At 37.9% G+C, this 27,109-nt stretch overlaps 2 protein-coding genes across 2 annotated transcripts; both read right to left on the bottom strand.

Moving 5' to 3' along the window:
* Positions 1 to 21,143: 21,143 nt before the first annotated feature.
* Positions 21,144 to 22,076, bottom strand: LOC142163150 (uncharacterized). The gene is made up of 2 exons (XM_075220405.1): positions 21,678 to 22,076; positions 21,144 to 21,437 (listed from the first exon to the last, which is right to left on the bottom strand). Exons 1-2 carry the CDS (start codon positions 22,074 to 22,076, stop codon positions 21,144 to 21,146), a joined length of 693 nt encoding a protein of 230 aa, XP_075076506.1.
* A 39-nt stretch (positions 22,077 to 22,115) lies between these two features.
* LOC142163151 (uncharacterized) lies at positions 22,116 to 23,054 on the bottom strand. The gene is made up of 2 exons (XM_075220406.1): positions 22,902 to 23,054; positions 22,116 to 22,799 (listed from the first exon to the last, which is right to left on the bottom strand). The coding sequence occupies exons 1-2, from the start codon at positions 23,052 to 23,054 to the stop codon at positions 22,116 to 22,118; spliced, it is 837 nt and encodes a 278-aa protein (XP_075076507.1).
* Between the last annotated feature and the right edge of the window lie 4,055 nt (positions 23,055 to 27,109).

A 27,109-nucleotide genomic window follows, 5' to 3' on the forward strand; every position in this document is an offset into this window, starting at 1 on the left:
TGTTGGGTTGTCCTTCCGCATATTTATGATATTATCTACTACTTAGTATTATTAAATCATGTTTTAGACTGGTTTCCTGTTGTTTAACTATTTAACATCGAATTCGGAATAGTTGGCTGGCCTTGTCTTCGCAGAGGTACCATCACGACCGGGTCCGGGTTTAGGGTCGTGATAGCTTCTTCATTATTGTTTTCTTTTTCAAACTTGCTTTGAAATGTTTTTTCTTTTTAGCCGAGGGTCTATCAGAATCAACTTCTACCTCCATAGAGTATCTTCATACACATTATTTTTTCTACTCTCTATCTGTGAAAATACACTGGGTATTGTTATTGTATTTTATAAGGAATAAAACAAGAATAATAGTTATTTTTATACATATATAAGGTACCATGTAAAGAGTTTTGTAGTCTTTAGTTACATTGTAACTATCTTGTTAGTTTGCCAACCAAAATGGTTTGCTCTTCCAAATATGTCTTTATATTTGCTATTTATTGCTTCTGATACCATGTTGTCATGACCCAAAATTCACTAAGGGTCGTGATGGCGCCCAACACCATTGTCAGGCAAGCCAACGCGGAAGTATTAGTAATTTCTTACTTTACTTACCCAAATCAGTTACAATAATTCTTAATTTGCAATTAAAACAAGTGATGATAAGCAATATTTAATAATAATTATACAACCCAAAAGAACTGTCTACTAATGTGTGTGCCAAGACCTAGTGTCACAAGTAATGGGCAAATAGTAGAATGTACAAAAGAATAATACTATCCTACTGTCCGAAATAGAATAGACAGCAAAAATAGAGAAAGACCCCATCAAGCTGCTGAACGGCACAGGAAGGGAGCAACTCACCGTGGAAGTCTCGAAATCTGCTCAGGGATGCGCACCAGACTGATAGCCAGATACACCTGTCTCAGATCCTGTACAATTAAGTACAGAACTGTAGTATGGGTACATAAACAATATGTACCCAGTAAGTATCCCGTCTAATCTAGAAGAAGTAGAGATGAGAGGTCGACTTGATACTTACTAGGGTCAAATAATATGAGAAAGAACCGGTAATAAGCATGGATAGCACAATTTGTTAGCATTGTATGGCCAGGAATAACAATTCTTTTTCCAAATAATATCATGTGTATCCATTTACGTTTCAAGGCATATATGAAGTTCAGTCCACATAAAAATACTAAGTAAAGCATGCGCAAGCAATCACCGAGGGACGTATGGCCCGATCCAATATAAAAGTAAATTGTGCACTGTCGAGGGTCGAACGGCTCGAACCATAGATGCATCTATTACCCCGCTCACGAATCACACGTGTGACGCGATCAAATATAAATAACTCGTCAACAAGCAGACAATAATGTATATCTGAGGAGTAGTTGTTCACAAGAATATTCAAATCCTCTTTTAAGAGACCAAACAAGATAAGATTCCTCTACTAGTCTTATTTACCTTAATCAACATGATTTATACGAATCCAAATTTTTCATCAAGTTACAAGAATACCATGTCGAGCATGCTTTTGGGTCCTAGACTACCCGAACTAAACATAATAGTAGCTACGCATGGACTCTCGTCACCTAGTGCGTACGTATCCACCCGCATATAATAGCAATTAATTCAATTATTATACCTATGGGGACAATTCCCTCTTACAAGGTTAGAAATGAGACTCACCTCGCTCCAAAGTGCACTTCCAATACCAAGAACGAGTCCAAGCCCTCAATTCGGAGTCGAACGATCCCAAACTAGTTAAATGAGGTAGGAACTAGTCAATATAGACTCACAAGATTGAATTCTAGCTATTTAAGCAATTTCCTAACCTTTAACACAAATTTCCTAAAATTCGACCCCGGGCCCACGTGGCCGGATTCTAAAATTTTTCGAAGGAAGTTGTTCTCTATAACCTAAGGATCAATAATATATGATTTCTAATTCATTCCATAACAAATTTCGTGGTAAAATCTAAGTTTTATTAAAACCCTAAGTCTAGCTCTAACCCCATGATTTTACCTTAATCCTAGTGTTTAATCTACCTAAAACACAGTGTAAAACTAAGAATAGGTGGGGTAAACTTACGTCAAGATGCCAAGTAGAAGCTCTCTTCCAAAAGCTCCCAAAATCGCCAATGGAAGAGTGAAAAATGTCAAAAATGACTTAGAAACCGTATTAAATGAACCTCACTGCTTCAGCAATTTCCGCATCTGCTAAAGGGGCTAAAAGGGCTGTGACCGCTTCTGCGGTCCTAAGGCCTCTTTTGCGGAAGCGCTCCTGCGGTTCGAGAGCCGCTTTTGCGGTTTGGCCTAGCCTTCCCTGGGCCTTATCTGCGATAGATGGGCCGCATCTGCGGTCTCGCACTTGCAGTCCACTAACCACAGGTGCGGTTATGACAGAAGCAGCAGCTTCAGCACTTCTCAACAATTTCAACTTCACTCGAGCCTCGTCCGATTGACGCTCGGGGCTCCCGGGCCCCGTCCGAACATACCGACAAGTCTGAAATCACAAGACGGACCTACTCGAACCTCCGGAATGCCCGAAACAATGCTAAATCTAAGAATCACCCCTTAAAATAAAATTAATCAAACTTATGAACTTCAAGTTCTTAATTTCAGTCTAACGAGCCAAAATGCCCTAAAACTACTCGGATTGACACCAAATTTTGTGAGTAAGTCTTAAATGATATTTCGGACCTGTACCGAGCTTCGAAATCAATATACGAGCCCGATACCCATGAAATCATTAGTTTCTTTAAATCTTTAAAACTTCAGATTAACAATTTCTGATAAAAATTCATTACTCGGGCTAGGGACCTCGGAATTCGATTCCGGGTATATGCCCAGGTCCCATATTTTCCTACGGACGCTCCGAGACCATCAAATCACGAATCCGGGTCCGTTTGCTCAAAATGTTGACCAAAGTCAAACTTAGCATTTTAAGAAAAATCCTAAGGAATCAAATGGACATATTTCACTCCAAACTCTTCCAAATCCCGAACCCACTATCCCCGTAAGTCGTAAATTAATTAAAATAAGTGCGGAAAATTTTATTTAAGGGAATGTGGTTCTAAAAAGCAAAACGACCAGTCGTGTCGTTACAACTAAAGTATGTTTCCATTAAATCAAGATACTTTTAAACCCTTTTTTGGTAACACACAACCGCTTAGACCAACTTTTTGTGGGTGAAGTATGTACCACAAAATTTTTGCCCCTACTATTTATTTTAAACATAGGTTGCTATATTTAATTTGATAAATGTAATAAACTTTGAACCCTTGAAAAATGCTTCAAAAGTTGTGAATGATGATGATGTCATCTAATAAAAATAACTATGCATAGAGATAAATCTAAATTGCTGATAATAATAACCTTGAAGAACTCATTTAATACTAGGAGAACACCCTGTTGATCAAATTTTCTTAGTAATTTTTGTCACACCCCTTTTCTACCCCCGCAAAAGATAAATATATTATGGTTGTGGATTAAAGGGGTTTTCCAATTAAAGTAACAAATTTGAATAAGGTTTATTTTATTTACAGGGTCGCCACTTGGAATTGATTTTTGGATGTTCCAAGTCATTTATTTTAATCCGTAGTAAAAGAAAGGTTTGACTCCATTTTTATTGGTTTGCAAAAAGAGGAGACCTAAGAAATTTTGTTGACCAGGGAGAAGGTGTGAGGCATTCCCCGAATCCCGTGGTTCTAGCACGGTCGCTTTATTGACTTAAACTTGGCTAGATTTATTTTTGGATAAAACTGTAATTTATTTGGTTTATCATGTTTGGCCTATGCCCACTTTTATTGTTGATGACTTTATTAATTTCAAACTAGAACGAGTAAACCACGATGAGCATTCCCGACCTTAGCTCGTATACCGCGCCATAAAGATTGAAGCCTACGCGAAATTGATTAAATAACAAACTTTTAATTACTTGAAAAAATTAGAACAAGATGTGTCCGCATGACCTTGCCATTTTTTTTATGTCTTTATTCCGAAGCGAGTCTTCCCGGCATCGATTAAGACAAAATTATTTATCTTAGTTAAGACAAACTACTATAGGGGTTAGATTATGGAAAATTAATTGTTTATTTTATTGTGAAAAGAAAACACCTCTTTGTAGCTTAATGGTGATAGGACAGCATATGGATATTATTGATATTGGACCTTAATTCTTATTATCGTTATTATTAATTAAAAGAATGAAATTAGTATAAAAGAAACAAAAAGAATAATTATGCGCACATGTTTTTTGCCAATATACTTAACGCTCAAATTATTTAAGAGTAACTAAACTATTAAATAGTTCAACAAAAATATGATTTTAGACTTATTATTATGGGAGAACATGACAATTTAATATTGGACCAGCTCTAATCATTTTAAAGAAATGGGCAACTTCTTAATAAAAGGAATGGACCAACTTATTATGAAGTCGGGGAAAAAACACAGAGAGACAAAATTTAAGATTTTTTTTCAAAAACCTAACAGCAATAGGTATTTTACTAACATGGCAGCTAAATAAATATATCTTATCAGAAAGCTATAAACATGGATCAATTATCACGTTTAAGAAAAATATCCAAAGCATTTCATTCCTAAAAAAGCGCCCAAAGTGATTCTGTTTTCTAAGAATGAGCAATAGTCCTAAAAATAAGCAAATATGACTGGAAACATATCGGGGGATAATTTTCATCCAAAAATAATTTCTTCCTCTCCGTAGGCAGAGTATACCATTTTTTTAGCGAACATCTTGTCATAAAAAGAATTTAATTCAATAAAAAAAGTTATTTTAATATTATTTGTATATTATATTTTGAAATTTATTTATCGTATATTTATACATAATAAAATAAGGTGCGTAAACAGTAAAAAATTTATATGTGATGTTTTATTTGAACAGTCCAGATTTGATAAAATTGATCCAACAATTCTAAATAATTTTTTTCTTTTTCTTTTTTCCTTCTTCTTTTTCTTTCTTTGTTTTTTTCCCCCACTTCCTTAACTAATCTATTGCCTCTTTCATCATTTTCTTGCTAAGTGTTCAACGGAGAAACAAAGATGAATACTGAGCGGATACTTGCTTTTTCAACTGAAAACCAAACATCTATATTATATTAAAAAGAGAGTAGTATGCATTGTGGTTAACCCAAGTGGCAAGCTAAAATGAAGCCATTTGGCAATTTTAGGACAACATTAATAATTAGAAATTATATATAGAAACATAATTAATGGAAGTAGTTTAATGAATCTTATACATAATCTAAATAGATCTTAGACAAATCTAATTTATATATCTATAATTAAATTTATATGTATATTTGTATCTATATCTATATCTATATCTATATTTATATTTATATATTGATCTACTCATAGATTTTTTTCTATATTAGCTAGAAATATGGGGGTGAAAAATTAATTAAAAACTATAATAAAAAAATAAAAATATATAAAGACGTAAATTGAGATAACATATAACTATTTATACTTTGGAGTAAGCTAAAATATAGAATAAAACTAAAATTTACTTAAGATACTAAGGATTTGTTGAGTTTAAAAATTAAATAATTTCAAGCAGCAAAATAAGATCTTACGTAAAGTATACAAATTATTTATAAGGTAAGAGAAAAATTAAATAATCAACAAAAGATATTTTAATAACAAGAATAATAAATTCATATTAATACTGATAAATCGTGCAAACGAATATTTTATACATAAATATTACTACAATATTTAGATATAATGTGTTTGAACAATTAAGAAAAATATTTTTCTATGATTATATTTGAATTAAGTTCAGTTAGTTTAAATTTGAAACCATAACATAATTTTTTTAAAAATATGGTCCAATTAAAAAAAATAGAATGTTAAAAATTATTTGAATTTGAGATGAGAAAGTTTTCAAATTTTTATCTATTTTATATTAGAATGAGTGTGGCAAAAATAAATACTAAATTCAAACAGACTTATAAAAATTCATATGAAAATGTAATAATATTAGGTATTGAATAATACAAAATCAAAAATAACAAATAAATATAGAAAAAATAAAAATTCAGATTTTTTATCATAGGAAAAAGGGTCAAACTTATTTAAATTTCAGATGAGAAAGTTTTTTATATTATACTAAGAAAAGTCCTAATATAAGTCCACATAACTCAAGTCTAATAGTTAAAATCAAAAACTAAAAAAATTGAACAATAAAAATAAATTAGAGATAATATAAGGACATTTGTAAATCATAAGTTTAGAAAATAAAATAAAATAAATATACAATACTTAAAAATATTATTAAATTTTAAATAATTTAAAATTTTCGAGCAATGTTTTTAAAACAAAATAAATATTTATTTCATAATTAAAAAAATTATATATTTATCTTATATTATTAAGTAAAAGTAGTTGATAATGATATTAAATAAATTTACAAGTTAATGAAAAACCACATAAAATGTAATAAGACTATATATTAGATTAAAAAATAGCAAAATTATTAGAAATTATTAGAAATTTACTATTAGAAATTAAAAGAAAAGGCTATTTGAATTTGAGATTAGAAAGTTCTTAAAACTATGATGCGAATGCTCAAATTATGGATAATACCACAAAATTGAAGTCTTACTTATGAAAACTAAACAATAATAAAAAATAAAATTTTCAAATGAAAAAATAAATTTCTAATATAAGTAATTTTACAAAAATTAAATTTGTATCTTAAAACTAAAAAAGAAAGAAAATTTATGTAAAGAAATAAAATGACAGTGAAAATATTATTACAACATTTAGATATGTTCAAACAATTACGAAAATATTTTTCTATGATTAATATCTGAATCGAGTGCAGTTAGTTTGAGTTTGATTGCATAGCATAACTTTTTAAAAATGAGGTCCATTTTAGAAAATAGAATGATAAGAATTATTTGAATTTGAGATGAGATTATTTTTTTGTTTTTTAAAATATTATGCAAAGAACTAAAATGATAGTAAAAATATTACTAAAATATTTAGAAATAATGTGTTCAAACAATTAAGAATTTTTTTTCTATGATTAAATAAAATTTTATAAATACAAAATAAATTTCTAATATTGGTAATCTTACTAATGAAAATTAAAACTTAAATTGTATCTTATAGCTAAAAAAGGAAGAAAATTTAACTGCATCTAATACAAAATTAATTATAATAGAACTCAATACATTTGAAACATGATAACCAAATAACTTATGTATTAATATTTTAGACTAATTAAAAGTTACAATTTAAAACAAAATATGACATTATTTTGGCTCTAGGTAAAACATTAATATAAAAACTAATTAACATTTGTAGTAGGGAAGAGAATGTATAAAAACAAAATAGAGGTAGTGTGAGGATACTTATACTTTAAATTAATTTAAACATAGATAAAATAAAATAATTAAATTATATTTAAAAATATTACTGATAAATTTAAATAATTAAAATATTATGAATAAGAGGATAAAAATATAAAAATATACCAAATTTCAAGAATAAAATATTTATTTTTATTAAATACTATTAAAAGGATAAAAAGTAAGACATTAATTTAATTATAAGCTAATAAACAAATTATATGATAGTATAATAATATTAAATATTAAATAATACGATAACTATAAGAAAAGAACAAAAAAAAAGAATTTATGTAAAAGTGATGTGATGAATAAGATATATTTGACTTCCAGATAAAAATAAAGTGATAATAAGAATTTTGTTAAGATAATATGATCTAATGTGCTCGAACAAGATAGATCACAATATGACATGTTTAGTGTTCTTTAATATCGACAGCGGAACGAAATACAAGTACCAAAATCAAGGGGTTAGGTTGCTACAAATATATATTAAAAAGATTGATTGTTCACTACAAGATTTGAACAATAATTTCATATCATGTTTCATAATTAAATTCTCATGTTATATAATTTTTATCTGAGAGGTTTATATTTTAAGGTTATTTGTACATGATTCAAACAACCTACATCGCAATTTGAAATAATTTGTCCGCTCATCGCACGAGTATTGATACTAGTGTAATTTTAAGAGCAACTATTTATTTGAAGAAAAATTTAATTGACAAACGGTATGTCTACAAAGTTCAAACCAATGATGAGAGAGAATTGTGGATAGATTAATATACCTCAAAATTAATCCCTTAAATTGTGGGTTAGTGTTTACGGAAAATATATTTGGACAAACTAAGAATGACCCAAATGTCCAGAATGAGGGTATTATGGTAATTTTGTACGGTTTTTGAGGGCATAATGGATATTTAAGCATTTTTGTTTTCCAGATATACCCTTTAGCAGATTTGTTTTTTAATTTAATTTTTTTCCTTCAATTCTCTCTCATTAGTTTAATTGTCTTACCTTCCCCATGCTTCTTTCACATTTACACATGCATGGTACACTAATTTTCATAAAGCAATTTATACTCATATACATATACTATACTAATTAAACGAAATTAACTAAAATTTACGCATAGTATACTAAAAAAAATACGATTAAACTAGTGCATTATAGTTTATATATTACTGTATCACTAAAATAATACCGTCTTACTTTTTAATCCTAACACTTAAATATATAGTGCTTCAACTAAGAGCCACTACAACGAATGTGATTTTTAACCATAAAATATTAGGTACAATAGAAAATTTGTCACTAATTATCCATTTTCTGTGACAAACATTATATTTTGTACTTAAATATATGACGCACATACTTTTAGTGACAAAACATAAATTTCGTAGCAAAAATTTTTGTCTACTAAATTTTCCCACAAAAAAATGAATTGACGCCAAATATTGATTAATATTAGCCACAAAATTAATACTATTGGTGACAAATTAGTTTTGTCACTAATGTTGTAGACAATTGGAGACAAATAATTGTTCGTCTTAAAATTAGTTATATTTTCGCTAGGAAATAGTTTCGTCACGAAAAGTTTTGTATTTTTTACGGCTTAGTTTTTGTCACTAATAGCATAAACAAATTAGTGACGATCAATGTATCATCTCTATTTTACCTATGAAATTATTAGATACCATAAAAAGTTCATCACTAATTATTGTCTTTTTGGAACAAAAATTAGAGTCGTACTTAAATGCACACGCACATACATTTAGTGAAGAAACAAAAATTTCGTAGCGATAGTTTTATCTACTCAGGTTTTCCACCAAAAAAAATGGATTGACGCTAGTTATTTAGTAACATTAGTCACAATATCTAAAGTTATTGGTGATAAACTAGTTTCATCTCTAATATTGTAGGCAACTAGTGAAAATTATTATTTGTCTAAAATTAGTTATATTTTAGGCTTTAGCGGTGAAAAAGCTTGGTGACTAAGAGGGTGTTTGGCTAAGCTTATAAGCTGGTCCACTTCCTAGTAGGACTTAAAGTCTCTTTGTAGAGACCCTATGCAATCATTACACTTCTCAGTAACCATATCCGCTCCTCCATGCGGACATTACACATCCTAGCAGCCCCTTCCACTCCTCCATGTATCTATTACACTTCCAAGTAGCCCCTTCCACTCCTTTATGCAACCATTATGCTTCCCAGTAGTCAATTTCACTCCTCTATGCACCATTACACTCCTCCATGCAACCATTACTCTCCTCAATGACTACAATTAATCATAGAAGCTAGTCTTTATCCATCCGCCTATACAAATTTCGGTTTTTTTTTAACTTCTGCCATATGGTGGCAGTGCACTTCACAGATTTTGGATTTTTTTAAATTTTTCTAAACTTCTGCCATATAGTGGCAGTGCACTTCATAGGTTTTATCTCATAGTCTTAACCTTTAACTTGGTGGTTGAATTCTAATTAATAACGGGTCGGTCTCCAAAATTTTGTATTGATAAATACAATTTTTAATTTTCCGTGTTGATTTTTCCACTTCTCTATGAGCAAATTAATGTCGATTTTTAATTTTTTTTTTTTAAAATCTTCCTAGTCTTGTTCTTGGTTGTAAAATGATAGAAAAGAATAGGGGAACTTCTGCACCAAATATATTGTTAAATGATTTCTCAATTTTAATTGGCTATTTTTAAATCAATAGTCTTCTTAAAATAAATAAATATAACAATAATAAATGAAAAAACACAAACAATATTATAAGGAACAATCATATTAATCCATTACTTTGATCCATTTGAAGTCATTAAATATAACTAAAAAAAAAAATTATCAAGCTAAGCATTAGTTTATCCTAGCACTTATTTTTTTGTTGATAAAACTAACATTTCATTTCATCAAAAAAACTCTTTACAAAACCAGAGTTAATGCTGACCATCAATCTCCTAATCGTTATTACTATTATAGGGATTAACTAGATAAGAATATAATCATCAAATACAAGCTACTCCTAAGGATAATTATTTAAACTTTGCAGTGCTTGTTCCCATTTGATCTTTGACCTCCCTTGTGCGTGCATGTGTATAGAAATATCCTTGCATATCTCATCCACCATGTATCTACCTTTGTTAAATCTGATGGAGTTTCTTTCCCGTCAAATATAATACACTACCATCGCAAATGCTGCTGTAGTGATATCTGCTTTACCATTCTTCCTTTTGGCGATGCTACTGATCCATACTAGTTCATCTTGCAAGCTTCCAATTTTTCTTGTAACTCCCAGCCATCTCAGTATTCTGTCCCATAACAAACTGGTGTTTGGACAACCGAAGTAAAGATGATCAAATGTTTCCATAGTACCTGCACAAAACACATAATCTAGTGGTACTTAGATTCCAAACTTGAGGAGCCTATCTACAGTTGCTATCCTTTGATGAATAGCCAACCATAGATGAAATTTAAATCGTGGATAAATTTGTGTGTGCAGATGAATGCTTTTCCAACTAACTTTGGAAAACTGAGGCAGTAGCTGGACATAATCTCTTTGTATTTGGAACCTGCCCTATTTCACCAAGTCTGTCAGAGTTGATATGAGACTGCTTTGCATTGAGTTCATCTGCATCAAATCTTTCTTTTGCCTCTATAATTTTCCTGACCACCCATGATGTTGTCTTAGGTGTGTCCATTTCTGTAATGTCTTTGTTCTTTATGTAATAACTGTGTGTCCATTTGATAAATAAAGCATCTTTCTTTATTGCCAAATAGGTGTTTCAGAATTGCAGCTTTGTTCCATATCCTCATATTGATAATGTTCAATCCCCCAGCAACTTTTGCTTGACAAATCTTATCCCATGCTATCAATGCTTTCCTTGAAATGGATTGATCTATTCCAAAGAAATGTCCTGCTGTGATGACCCGACCAGTCGTCTTATGAGTTGCCGCTCCGTTTTCCCCATTTATGCTTCTTATTGCTTTGTCTATTGGTTCTATATGTGATGGGGTTGGTTGGCTCGGGTTCAGAAAGGATTTGGTAAGTGAGACATTTAGTCTCTTTTGAGGAAGCTTGAATTGGAAAAGTCAATCGGATGTTGACTTATGTGTTAGAGAGCTCAGATGTGAATTCCAATGGTTGAGATAGATTCGGGAGGTGATTTGGGACTTAAGAGCGTGATCGAAATGAGTTTTGGAGGTCCGGAGTAGATTTAGGCTTGAATTAGCGAAATTAGATTTTTGGCGATTTCCGGTTGATAGGTGAGATTTTGATATAAGGGTCGGAATGGAATTCCGAGAGTTGCAGTAGTTCCATTGTATCATTTGGGATGTTTTTGCAAAATTTTACGTCATTCGGATGTGGTTTGGTTGGGTTTTTGATCAAAAGCGTAATTTAGAAGGTTTTGGAATTCTTAGGCTTGAATCCGTTGCGAATTTAGTATTTGATGTTGTTTTGAGCATTACGAAGATTGGAACAAGTTTGAATGAGGTTATGGGATATGTTGGTATGTTTGGTTGAGGTCCCAGGGGCCTCGGGTGAGTTTCAGGTGGTCAATAGGACCATTTCATGATGTTTGGAATTGAAGAAAAACTGCTGAAGTGTTGCAGAGAATTTGACCTTCACGTTCGCAAAGGACTGAGTGATTGGTCATCGCGTTCGTGTGAAGGGGACCGAGTTCGCGTAGAGGAATTTGGTTAGATGGGTTTGAGGTCGAGTTGTTCATCGCGTTCGCGAGTGAGGGTGTGCGTTCGCGAAGAGTTGTCTGACGAACCATCGCGTTCGCGATGGGCATGTCGCATTCGCGAAGAGGAATTTTGGGTCAAAGTTAATTTGTGCTTCGCGAACGCGAGGCGTTGACCGCATTCACGAAGAAGGAAATGAGGCATGGGCAGAATGTTTAAATAGTCATCTTGTCCGCGATTTTGGGGTTTATTTCCACCATTTTTGAGCGTTTTTGGAGCTCTTTGAAGAGGATTGAAGAGGGATTCAAGGGGAATCACTTGGAGGTAAGATTCATGGACTTAAAACTCGATTCTAATGTGAAATCTGCCTAATTAATCATGGAAATTAAGCCTAAAATTGAAGAACTAGGCTTGAAGTTGGAGACCTAAAATTTGGGATTTGAGGGGTCATTTGTGGTTGGATTTTGATGCTTTTAGTATGAATGAATTCGGGAAGTGATAAGGAATCCATTGATGTGAATTTTTCTGGAATCCGAGACATGGGCCCGAGGATCAGGTTTTGGTAATTTCGGGATTTATGTTGTAAATTGATTATTTTTGCTTGGTCTTCGTTCCCTTAGCATATTTTGACATTGTGATTCTGATTTTGGATAGTGGAGGCCGATTCGAGGGGCAAAGGCATCGTGGGCTAGAGTTTGACCAATTTGAGGTGAGTAATGATTGTAAATGATGTCCTAAGGGTATGAAATCCCGGATTGCACATCGTTGTGCTATATTGAGGTGACGTACGCGCTTGATGATAAGCGTGGGGTTGTGCACTATTGGGGATTGTGACTTAGTCTGTCCCGAATGACTATTTTACCGTGTATTTGACTGAAATCTATTTGTTAACATCATGTTTTGGGCTGAACGTCATATTTGGGCCTCGTACCAACTATTTGAACCCTTAGGGAATTTTTATTGATATATCCTCAATGTTTTGACTTTATACTTTAACTTAGTCATGCTATATTCCACTGTTTTCATAAATTAGCCATGTTTACTCTGTTTTGACTGAGTAAGGCCGAGGGCCTATGTTGTGAGGAAACACTGATTATAATTATGAGGCCGAGGGCCTGAGATATATATGTCATGAGGTGGCTTGTTGATATGAGGCCGAGAGCCTAGTGATGACGCTACGAGATGGATTGATATTGTACTTGGGTAGTAAGGGGCCCCTCCAGGAGTCTGCACACCCCCAGTGAGCGTGGGTACCTATTGTGACATGAGATATAGCCCGAGGGGCTGGTATTGTTCTGAGATATTGCCCGAGGGGCGAATTTGTTGACATTGTGCCCGAAGGGCGAACCTTTATGTGTTTATCTTCCTTATTGCCTGTCATTTACCTGCTTAAATTGTTAAAAAGGCTTTTTATGAAGTTTAAATTGAACTGAAATGATTTCTACATATCTTTACTAATTCACTGTTTTACTGGCTTTTACTGCTTTATTATAGCCTGTAATGTGCCTTACGTGATTTCTTGCTTTCAATCTTTATTTATGATTATTACTCACTGAGTTGGAGTACTCACTTTACTCCCTCACCCCGTGTGCAGATTCGGGCATTGCTGATCCTGCTAGCGAGAGTTGAGAGCTCCCGACAGACTTCGGAGTTCACGAGGTAACTGCTTGGCGTCCGCAGTCCCGTGTTTCTCCCCCTTATCTCATTTCTTTTCCATAATTAGTAGCTTTGTAATATCTTTGTATACTTTTTCAGACTTGTATTAGAATTGATAGATGCTCATGACTAGTGGCACCCCGGTATCGGGCTGTGTTGGGTTTTATTTCCTTAAGCTGTTCTGTTAACTGCTTATCTTTGGATTATTTATTATGTTTTTAGACTTAATTCTTATTATTTAATTGCTTAAAATTGGAATGGGAAAGTGTCGGCTGACTTTGTCTTCATGAGAGACGCTATCACGACCGGGTCCGTGTTTCGGGTTGTGACAAGTTGGTATCAGAGCCTAGGTTACACAAGTATCACGAGTCATGAGCAGGTTTAGTAGAGTCTCGCGGATCGGTAAAGAGACGTCTGTATTTATCCTCGAGAGGCTGTAGAACCTTTAGGAAAAACTTCATATTCTTGAAATTCTTGTCGTGCGAATTTGTTGATCCGAGTGCTAAACTTCTATTAATCTATTCTATCACAGATGGTGAGGACACTCGCTACCGGTCAGGATGGACGACCACCAGTACCACCAGCTGTGGCCGCTAAAGGTCGAGGACATGATCGTGGCCGCGGTAGGGGCAGAGGTGTGGCCCGTACAACAGCTAGGGCAGCACCTGTAGATCCACCAGCCGCCCCAGTTCAGGATCAGGTCCCAGTTGTGGACGCTCCAGCAGCACCAGCTCAGGCACCAGTTGTGCCCATTGTGATTCTGGGTCTTCAGGAGGCCTTGGCTCAGATTCTATCAGTTTGCACTGGCCTAGCTTAGGCGATTTCAGTCACTACAACCGCAGCTACTTCTCAGGCCGGGGGAGGCACTCAGACTCCCGCCGCTCACACACTTGAGCAGGTCATGGAGGGACTTTAAACACCGGGGGCACATCTAGCCCAGCTGGTTGCAGCTGCTCAGGACTATGTAGTTCCTGCCATGCTAGAGGACGAGCAATGTCGGTTGGAGACGTTTGGTAGACTTCAGCCTCCGACCTTCAGTGGTGCAGAGGGCGATGATGCCCAAGGTTTCTTGGATAAGTGTTAGAGGATGCTTCTTACAACAGGTATTCTGGAGACCAGCGGGGTCGCTTTCACTACATATCAGTTTTCTGGAGCTGCCTTCACTTGGTGGGAGGCTTTTGAGATGCGTAGGCCTGTTGGTGCAACACCCCTTACCTGGCAGTAGTTCTCCATTCTCTTTTTGGAGAAGTATGTGCCGCAATCTCATAGAGAGGAGCTGCGCAGGCAATTTGAGTGGTTGCGTCAGGGAGAGATGACTGTGAACTAGTATGAGATGAGGTTCTCAAAGTTAGCTCATCATGCGATTTGGTTGGTTCCGATAGATAGAGAGAGGATTAGGAGGTTTGTTGATGGCTTCACTTATCAACTTCGTATTCTCATGACCAGGGAGAGGGTGACTGGTTCTACTTCCGAGTAGGTTATGGATATTGCCCTGTTCGTCACTAGGAGCGAGATGAGAGGGAGGCTAAGAGGCCTCAAGGATCTGGTAGTTATAGTGGTGCTCCTTCGAGAGGTCAGTTTTAGCACGGCAGAGGCCGTCCATTCAGGCATGCTCAGCCAGCTCGCCTAGGTTATCGTGGGGCGTCATCGGGTCATGGTTCTCATAATTCTCATCAGGGCCAGTCATCACTAAGTGCCCTTCCAGCTCAGAGTTCATCATGTGCTCCATCAATTCAGGGCTCTTCTATGCTAGGTGCATCTGCTAGTCACTCTAGTGTGAGGGATTCCCTTCAGTCCCCTTCTCCAGCACCTGAGAGTTGTTATGAGTGTGGAGAGATATGTCATATGTGGAGGCAGTGCCCTCTTTGTCTTGCGAGTTCATCTCAGCAGAAGGGTCAGCCATCGGCTTCAGCGCCAGCCACTTCATCATCACCCACCCCGCCAGCAGGGGTGGAGGTCAATCAGCTAGGGGTCGCCCTAGAGGGGGAGGTCGATCAGGTGGCGGTCAGGCCCGTTTCTATGCACTTCCAGCTAGACCCGATGTTATTACTTCCGATGTTGTTATTACATGTATTGTTTCAGTCTGCCACAAAGATGCTTCTGTATTATTTGATCACGGTTCCACCTTTTCTTATGTGTTATCATACTTTGCTCGTTATTTGGGTACGCCACGTGAGTCTCTTGCTTCACCTGTTCATGTATCTACTCCAGTTGTACTGGTCGTGTATGGTGACTATTGGGGGTCTGGAGACCCGAGTGGATCTTTTATTATTGTGTATGGTGGATTTCGATATCATTTTAGGCATGGATTGGTTATCTCTGTGTCGTGCTATTCTGGACTATCATGCTAAGGTAGTCACATTGGCTATACCGGTGTGCCAGGGATTGAGTGGCAATGTTTGACTGATTATGTTCCCAGTAGAGTGATCTCATTCTTGAAGGCTCATCATATGGTTGTGAAGGGTTGTCTTTCGTATCTAGCCTTTGTGAGGGATGTTGATGTAGAGACTCCCAGTACTGATTCTGTTCCGGTTGTGAGGGACTTTCCCGATGTGTTTGCTGCAGATCTGTCGGGCATACTACCGGACAGGGATATTGACTTTGGTATTAACTTGGTGCTGGGCACTCAACCCATCTCTATTTCGTCGTATCGTATGGCACCAGCGGAGTTGAAGGAGTTAAAAGAGCAACTTCAGGAATGTCACGACCCGGAATTCCCACCCTCGGGAATCGTGATGGCGCCTACTAATGTGATCTAGGCAAGCCAATCCTTAACAACTTACTTCATTAACAAATCACTTTTTTTAACGATTATCAGTGATAGCATGAAAATATCGGAATTTTATGAATATACGGAAGACTTAAATTAAAGAAACTGAACAATAATACGGAAGTCAACATATGCCTCTACCCAAGAACTGGTGTCACACTACTCACAAACTTCTAAGAATACTAAATACAACTGTTTGAAAGAAAAATATAAACTGTTTGTCTCAAATACATGAGATAACAGGCTGAAATAAAGATAGAGGAGACGCCAGGCCTGTGGACGCTTGCAAGGCTACCTCGGTGTCTCACTGGACTGAAAGCTGGCTCCCGCTCTACTGCTTCTGTCCAAGACCTGGATCTGTGCAAAAGAGCACAGAGTGTAGTATCAGCACAACCGATCCCATGTGCTGGTAAGTGTCTGGCCTAACCTCGGCGAAGTAGTGACGAGGCTAGGACCAAACTCCAGATAAACCTGTGCAGTTATATACTATATGGTGGAAAAGTAAACAAGTAATAAGCAATCAAAGCTGGGAAGGGGAAACATGCTCCGGAGGTAGCAGATAAAATAGAATATCAAAGAATAGTAAGGAAACTACAATTTAACTTCTAATACGGATAAAGAGAAATAAGACAACTTTCACTTTCAGTTTCATCTTGTTGCAAGCGTGCAACCCGATCCCATTTCTTATATCTTGTGGTAGGCGTAACACCCGCTCCCATTTCAGTATATCTTGTGGTAGGCGTACCACCCGCTCCCATTTCAGTATATCTTGTGGTAGGCGTACCACCCGCTCCCATTTCATCATATCTCGTGGTAGGCGTACCACCCGCTCCCATTTCATTATATCTTGTGGTAGGCGTACCACCCGCTCCCATTTCATTATATCTTGTGGTAGGCGTGCCACCCGCTCCCATTTCATCATATCTCGTGGTAGGCGTACCACCCGTTCCCATTTCATTATATCTTGTGGTAGGCGTATCACTCGCTCCCATTTCATTGTATCTCGTGGTAGGCGTACCACCCGCTCCCATTTCATTATATCTTGTGGTAGGCGTACCACCCGCTCCCTTTTACATTTCATCACACAATCACAAGAAATCACGGCAAGGGAACATAAATATTGAATTAGTCATCCCGACAAGGGAGAATCAGCTATAACCAATCTCAACTCAACTTGTACTCAGTTCAATTATTGAAAATGCTCAATCATCGAAGATCATTAAGTAAAGCACCCAAGTGTCATTTAAGAACACAACAACTTTCAATTTAAGACTCACGGTCATGCTTGACACCAATGTATAGATACTCGTCACCATGCCTATACGTTGTACTCAACAAGAAGCAAGTAGCAAGTATGACTCAACTCCTAATTCCTCAAGCTAGGGTTAGACCAAACACTTACCTCGATGCCTTGATCACCACTCAAGTCTCAATTATAGCTTTATCCCTTAATTCCACCACCAATCCGCTCGAATCTAGTCACAAGTTACTTAATTACATCAATAAGTGCTAAATGAATCAACCCCAATGCGTGAAAATGAATTTTCTAAAGTTTTACCCAAAAGTCAGAAATCACCCTACAGGCCCACGTGGTCGAAACCCGAGGTTCGGACCAAAAATCGATTACCCATTCCCCCACGAATCCAAATATATAATTTGTTTTGAAATCGGACCTCAAATTGAGGTCCAAATCCCCAATTTTAGAAAACCTAGGTTCTACCCAAAACACCCAATTTCCCCCATGAAAATCTTTGATTTAAAGTTGAAATCATGTTAAAAGATGTCAAGGAGTGAAGAAAATGAGTTAGAAATTACTTACCAACGTTTTGGAGAAGAAAGGTTGTTTGAAAAATCGCCTCTTATGTTTTTGGGGTTTTGAAAAGTGAAAAATAGCTAAAATTCCCGTTTATATATACCTCTCTCAGACCCCTAGTGCGGCTGCATTAAATGGACCGCGGCCGCACAGACTCCACAGCGGACCGCACAAAGGCGACCGCGGCCGCGCTGGCCCCTCCCTGAAGACCTGCAGTTGAGCACCCTGTGCGGACCGCACAAAGACGACTGCGGCCGCACAGCTTCCACCGCGGACCGCACAAAAGCAACCGCGGCCGCGCTGACCCCTCTGCGGTTGCATGCAATTTCTCGCAGACCGCACTAGAGGGTTCAGAGACTGTGGCTTCCTGAACCTGCAACACCTAGCTTTCTAAGCCTAAGGCATCCCGAAACCTACTCGAAACTCACCCGAGCCCTCGAAACTCCAACCCAAGTATACACACAACCTCAAAAATATTCTACGGACATATTCGTGTACTCAAATTACCAAAATAACATCACGAGCATCGAATTAAACCTCGAGATCAATAAAATTTCTCAAAACTCTTTTAAACATCAAATTTCTTAATTAAGGTCCGGATCACGTCAAACGACGTTCGTTTTCAACCAAATTTCACATGAATGACTCAAGTCATATATAAGACCTGTACCGGGTGTCGAAACCAAAATACGGGCCCGATACCATTGCTTTCTAATCAGTTTTCACTTCAAATTTTCTTAAACAATTTCTGAAAACAATTTCACTTAAAAATTCATTTCTCGAGCTAGGGACCTTGGATTCCGATTCCGTGCATATGCCCAAGTCCCATATTTTCATACGGACCTTCTGGGACCGTCAAATCACGGGTTCGGGTCCGTTTACCCAAAATATTGACCGAAGTCAAATTTATTCATTTTAAAGTCAAGACTTAACATTTTTCACAGAATTTCATATTTAAGCTTTCCGGCTACGCGCCCAGACTGCGCACGCAAATCAAAGCGACTCTAAATGAGGTTTTCAAGGCCTCGGAAGCACATAATGGGTAAAAAAACAGGTGATGACCCTTTGGGTCGTCATATTCTCTACCTCTAAAATAATCGTTCATCCTCGAACGGACAGAAGAAGGAAGTACCTAAGTCGGGGAATAAATGAGGATAACGGCTCCGCATATCGAGCTCGGACTCCCAGGTCGATGCCTCAGGAGGCTGACCTCTCCACTGAACACGAACCGAAGGAAAACTCTTCGATCTCAACTGACGGACCTGCCGGTCTAGAATAGCCACCGGCTCCTCCTCAAAAGACAAGTCCTTGTCCAACTGGACAGTACTGAAATCTAACACGTAGGATGGATCGCCGTGATACTTCAGAAGCATGGACACATGAAATACTGGATGCACGACTGATAAGCTAGGCGGCAATGCAAGTCTATAAGCCACCTCTCCCACTCGATCAAGAACCTCAAATGGACCAATGAACCTAGGGCTAAGCTTTCCCTTCTTCCCAAATCTCATCACACCTTTCATAGGCAATACTTAGAGCAATACCCACTCACCAACCATAAAAACCACATCCCGAACTTTACGGTCTGCATAACTCTTTTGCCTGGACTGAGCCGTGTGAAGCCTCTCCTGAATGATCCTGACCTTGTCCAAGGCCTCCTGAACCAGATTTGTACCCAACAACTGAGCCTCCCCCGGCTCAAACCATCCAACCGGAGATCGACATCGCCTACCATACAAAGCCTCATAAGGAGCCATTTGGATACTCGACTGGTAGTTGTTGTTGTAGGAAAACTCTGCTAAAGGTAAACACTGATCCCACGAACCTCCAAAATCAATGACACAAGCTCGGAGCATATCCTCCAAAATTTGAATAGTCTGCTCGGCCTGCCCGTTCGTCTAAGGATGAAATGATGTACTCAACTCAACCTGGGTGCCCAACTCTCGCTGAATTGCTCTCTAGAAATGCGAGGTAAACTGCATACCTCGGTCGGAATTGATAGATATGGGCACACCATGCAGACGAACAATCTCCCAGATATAGATCTCAGCTAACCTCTCGGATGAATAAGAGACTGCCACAGGAATGAAATGCACTGACTTGGTCAACCTATTAACAATGACCCAAACTGCGTCAAACTTCTTCCGAGTCAGCGGAAGTTTAGTAACGAAGTCCATAGTAATCCGCTCCCATTTCCACTCGGGAAGCTCAATCCTCTGAAATAGTCTACCAGGCCTCTGATGCTCGTACTTAACCTGTTGACAATTCAAACATCGAGCCACATATGCAACAATATCCTTCTTCATTCTATGCCACCAATAATGCTACCGCAAATCCTGATACATCTTCGCGCCGCCTGGATGAATAGAGTACCGGGAACTATGGGCCTCCTCTAAAATAAACTCTCGAAACCCATACACATTAGCCACACAAACCCGCCCCTGCAATCTCAAAACTCCATCATCACCTAAGGTAACCTGCTTGGCACTTCCACATTGTACCATGTCTCTAAGGACACACAAATGGGGATCATCAAACTGTCGATCACGGATACACTCCAATAATGAAGATCGAGCGACCGTGCAAGCTAATACTCGGCTAGGATCAGAGATATCCAATCTCACAAATCGATTGGCCAAAGCCTGAACATCCAACGCAAGCAACCTCTCACCGACCAGAATATAAGCAAGACTCCCCATGGTGTATGACTTTCTACTCAGAGCATTGGCCCAGGGGCGTACGCAGAATTTTCCGTAAGCGGTGTCGATATTTAAAGAAATAAATAAAGAAACAAATATAGTAACAATATCATATTAAAAAAGTACCTTACTACAGCTCTCCTCAACGAGTTTTCATATTTTGGAAGGTATTCATAACAGCCTCATTAGGAATAATACTAAATACATCCTTTTCTATATAAGGCACCAAACAACTACTCAAAAACTCATCATCCATTCGACTCCGCAAATCGGTCTTAATCAATTTCATTGCCGAAAAAGCTCTCTCAACTGTAGCAGTAGCAACTGGCAAAAGTAAAGCAAACTTTACAAGTTGAAAAATAAGAGGATAAGTCCCATGCTTCTTTGTCTCTACTAATTTCGTGGAAAGATTACCAAGTCCCCTAAGATTTGAAACCTTTTATCATGATCTCAGACACCAACAATGTAATTCTGAAGCTGAAATCGAAGGTCGACCATAGAATATTTATCAAAATCATCAGGATATAACTCAGCTAATCTCAATATCTTTTCAATGTCAAAAGTGAAAAAAGAGTCAACTAGGTTCAAGCAAGCAACTCCAAGAAGCAAATCTGTTGTCACCTCATCAAAGCGACTTGAGTTCTTGAAATTGCCAATCAATAATTCTATAAAATACCTCAACATGGTAGTGATGTGAAATAGTATACTCAACAACCCTACGACGTGATCTTCCAGGGATAGCATAAAGCTCATCAAATTCAGGTATTGAAATATCATATTTCATACAGAATTTAGATACCTCATTAATAAGTGAATCCCAACCTTTCTTTCGCAGTTCTTGCAATTGATCCTTTGCCACTCCAACAAGTAACATAGCATTTACAATATCTTGCTCCTTCTTTTGAAAGGCTACACTAAGCACATTTGTGATTGCTAAAATAGTACGCATTAAATGTAACATGAAGACAGTTTCAAATGTTAAACATGCTTTAAGATATCCCTTTGCCTTATATTTTTCTTCAAAACGTGCATTAACAGCAATAGCATCAAGCACATCAATAATAGGGCCAAACATAAGGATAAAATTATTAAAGGATTTGTAATGAGAACCCCATCATGTATCACCAGCTCTAGCAAGACCCAATTCTTGATTCAAGCCCTTACCAGTTTCAAGCTCACCTTTACGTAATGCCTCTTCTATTTCTTCTGCTTGAGATTCACGAAGTTCATCTCTACGCTTGAAAGAAGCTCCCACCATATTCAGTATATCAGAAACCAACAATAAGAGTTCTTGCACTTCATCACATCTTCTAGAAACCGCAACAAGAGTTAATTGAAGTTGATGAGCAAAACAATGAATAGAATGAGCACCTCTACTTTCTTTTTGCATTAAGATCTTAAGACCATTTAAATCACCTTGTATATTGCTTGCTCCATCATAGCATTGTCCACGTATAGAAGATGGACTTAAAGAATGTTTAGTAAGTAAACTAACAATTTCATTCCTTAGCGACAGAGCAGTAGTATCACGAACATGAACAATACCCATAAAGCGCTCCATCACACTTCCCCTCCTATCAACATAACGCAGAACAATAGCCATTTGCTCCTTACATGATACATCGCGAGATTCATCAACTAATATTGAAAAGTGATCATCATTTATATCCTTAATGATACTCTTAATTGTTTTCATCTTATATGCAGTGATAATATCCTTTTGAATATATGGAGAAGTCAATTGATTATTTTTTGGAGCTTTTTTAAATGCATCATCAATATCTTTACATCGCTTTGCCTACTATGTAAGAAGTTCAATATAGTTACCTCTATTGAAAGATGATTCACCTTTACGATATCCCCGAAATGGTAATCCTTGATTCAAAAGATATCTTATCACATCAATTGCAGTTTCTAAACGAGTTCGGTATTCTAACTTTTGTTGATCAGATTGTTTAGCAAGTGCACTTTGAATGGATTGTTTTTGTTTTATCAAATCTTCACACTTCTTTCTTGATTGATTGTGAATGCTATTTTGTCCACTAATATGCATATCAAATCTATCCTTCTTATTCCAACTTGTAAACCCTATGCTTGAAAATACATTTCCTTCCCCTTGTTTAATGCATTCATCTTGGAACAAATAACAATAGAAGCAATATGCCGCATCTTTTTTTAGGCTATACTCCAACCAATCGTACTCAAGAAACCATCGAGTATTAAAACAACGCAATTGACCATAAAAATTTCTTTGAGGGAAATTGTGATTTCGAGGTCGGCAAGGACCTTGTTGAATATATGCTCTTCTTACTGCATCACGGTCATTTGGATGATATTTTTGGAATTGCTAATCTTTTCCCTGGATCAGTCTCTAAACGATTTAAATTAACTCCTTCACTTTGTGGAAGTTGTTCTGATTCATCGACTGTTTCTTCCAAGTTAGATGATTTTTGAGGTGTTGAACTTGGTTTTGAAGGCTTGGAAGGAACTACAGGATAAAATCTCTTCGTTGGAATTCAAGTAGAATTGCAAATTAAAATTTCAATAAGATAACTCGTATAAATTGCAGAAAATCCAACTCAAAAAGAAAAATAACGTTTGTTTCAAGAAATTCTAACTCTGAAAGAATATATATAGTAGAACAACTCACTTGTGATTGCAAATAGAAAATTTTGGCAAGTTCCGATGTAATTAACCTCCAGAGAATTTTATACTATTCAACTCCAATGGAAGCAACAGGTTCCAATGTAATTGAATAGGCTTTTCAAAATTAGGGTATGAAATAAGTAAACTCTAATGGATTTTATATTGTTTATAATTGTCCTTTTCCTACTCAAAAGGGGAGAACGTGAGAGTTTAGTTTCTCTTTGTGGTTTGTCCTATACAAAATCGGAATGCTACAGCTTTTGGAAAAAGGACTACTATTCTATTGCTCAAAAGTGTAAAAGGATGGGAATGCAGTTGCTGAGATTCGAACTACAGACCATTTGCATAGATTTTGGGCGCTAGACCAGCGAACCAACTAGCCCATTTGATGAAGTGGTGTCATTTTATTTTATTTGTATCTAATTGTTTATTTTGCATAATATCAATTATATACATTTAATAAAAAAAATTGGCGAAGCGGTGTCAGATGACATCGCTTCAACCATGGTAAATCCGCCCCTGCATCGGCCACCACGTTGGCCTTTCCCGGGTGATATAAGATGGTGATATCATAATCCTTCAACAACTCCAACTATCTCCTCTGCCTCAAATTCAACTCCTTTTGCTTGAACAAATACAGAAGACTTTTGTGATCAGTAAACACCTCATATGCCATGTCATACAGATAATGCCTCCAAATCCTCAATGCGTGAACAATGGCTGCCAACTCTAAATCATGGACCGGATAGTTCTTCTCATGAATCTTCAACTGCCTCGAAGCATAGGCAATGACCTTGCCATCCTGCATCAACACTGCACCAAGCCCAATACGGGAAGCATCACAATAAACTGTGTAAAGCCCTGAACCTATAGGCAAAACCAACACTGGTGCGGTAGTCAGAGTTGTCTTGGGCTTCTGAAAGCTCGCCTCACACTCGTCCGACCATCTGAACTGGGCATCCTTCTGGGTCAACCTGGTCATCGGGGTTGCAATAGATGAGAACCCCTCCACAAACCGACGATAGTAGCCTGCCAATCCCAAGAAACTCCGAATCTCTATAGCTGATATTGGTCTAGGCCAATTCTTGACTGCCTCAATCTTCTTCGGATCAACCTGAATACCCTCTGCTGATACAACATGACCTAGAAATGCAACTGAACTCAGCCAAAACTCACACTTCGAGAACTTAGCATATAACTGACTATCCTTTAGAGTCTGAAGAACCACTTTGAGATGTTGCTCATGCTCCTCCTGGATGCGGGAATATATCAAAATATCATCAATGAAGACTATCATGAATGAGTCCAAATAAGGCTTGAACACTCGGTTCATCAAATCCATAAAAGCTGCTGGGGCATTTGTCAACCCAAATGACATGACCAAGAACTCATAATGCCCGTACCGAGTGCGGAGAGCTGTCTTAGGGACATCGGATGCCTTAATCCGCAACTGATGGTAGCCAAATCTCAAGTCGATCTTTGAAAATATCTTGGCACCCTGAAGCTGATCGAACAAATCATCGATCCTCGGCAGTGGATACTTATTCTTGATGGTGACCTTGTTCAACTGCCGGTAATCAATGCACATTCTCATCGAACCATCCTTTTTCTTAACAAACAACACCGGCGCACCCCAAGGAGAAACGCTGGGGTCTAATGAAACCTTCTCAAGCAAGTCCTACAACTGCTCCTTCAACTCTTTCAACTCAGGCGGGGCCATGCAATACGGCGGAATAGAAATGGGCTGAGTGCCCGGAGCCAAATCAATGCAAAAGTCAATATCCGTATCGGGCGTCATACCCGGCAGGTCTAAATCAGGAAACTCACGAACCACGGGCACAGAGTCAACAGAGGAAACCTCTGCACTAGAATCACGGACATAAGCTAAATAGGACAAGCACCCCTTCTCGACCATACACCGAGCCTTCACATAGATAACACTGCGGGTAGAATGACCAGGAGTCCCTATCCACTCTAAATGAGGCATAACCGGTAAAGCTAAGGTCACAGTCTTGGCATGACAGTCCAAGATAGTGTGGTAAGGTGATAGCCAGTCCATCCCCAATATGACATCGAAATCGACCATGTCTAGAAGCAACAAATCCACATGAGTCTCAAGACCCTCAATCACAACTACACAAGATGATGGACTCGATCTACCACAATAGAATCACCCACCGGTGTAGACACATAAACAAGAATACTCAACGAATCACTAGGCATGACCGGATACGGTGCAAAATAAGATGACACATACGAGTATGTAGACCCTGGATCAAATAACACTTAAGCATCTCTATCACAAACCAGAACCGTACCTGTAATAACTGCATCTGAAACATCAACCTCGGGCCTGGCTGGGAGGGCATAACATCGGGACTGGGCCCCACCACCCTGAACTACCTCTTTGGGACGACCTGCAGCTGGCAGGCCTCCACCTCTAGCGGCCAGAGATCCACCTCTAGGACCTCTACCTCTACCTTTAGCACCTCTACCATATGAATCTCTACCTCCAAACGAGGTACCACTGAATTTGCCTGAATGACGGGGCCTCTTATCCGACGCCTAACCACCTCCCTAAGACAAAACCATCTCAACTCTGAGGGCCACATTGGTCGCCTACTAAAAAGTGATCTCACTCCCGGCCTCCTTGGCCATCTGAAGATAAATCGGCTGAATAAGACTGTCAATAAATCTCCTCACCCTCTCTCTCTCTCTCGGTAGGAAGTATGACAAGAGCATGGCGAGCTAAGTCAATGAACCTGGTCTCATACTGGGTGACCGTCATGGAACCCTGCTGGAGGCGCTCGAACTGCCTCCGATAGGCCTCTCTCTGAGTAACAAGTAGAAACTTCTCCAAAAACAATATTGTAAATTTCTCCCAAGTCAAAGACGGCGAACCGGCTGGCCTAGCTAAACAATAATCCCTCCACCAAGTCTTGGCGGATCTAGACAAGCGGAACGTAGCAAAATTGACCCCATTGGTCTCAACAATACCCATGTTCCTGAGAACCTCGTGACAGCTATATAGAAAATCCTGGGGATCCTCAGAAGAAGCGCCGCTGAAAGTAGTAGTGAAGATCTTGGTGAACCTATCCAACTTCCAAAAAGCATCAACAGACATAGTCGCTCCATCACCGGTCTGAGCTACTACACCCGGTTGAACTGCTCCAACTGGCTGAACCGTTGGAGTCTGAATCTGAGGAGCTACCTGCTCCGGAGTACGTGTAGCAGGAGTCTGAGCCCCTCCTCCAGCCTAAGAAGTGGCTGGTGCTACAGGAAGCAAACCTGCTCGGGTGACACTCTCCATGAGGCCCACCAATCGGACCAAAGCGTCCTGAAGAACTGGGGTAGCAATAAACGCCTCTGGGACCTAAGCTAGGCCCACCGAAATTGTTGGGGCCGGAACCTCCTCCTCAAAATCAACCTAAGGCTCCGCCACTGGTGCTGCTGCTCGGGGCT

The sequence above is a fragment of the Nicotiana tabacum genome, chromosome 8, assembly GCF_000715075.1.
Source record: "Nicotiana tabacum cultivar K326 chromosome 8, ASM71507v2, whole genome shotgun sequence".
NCBI classification, from domain to species: domain Eukaryota; kingdom Viridiplantae; phylum Streptophyta; class Magnoliopsida; order Solanales; family Solanaceae; genus Nicotiana; species Nicotiana tabacum.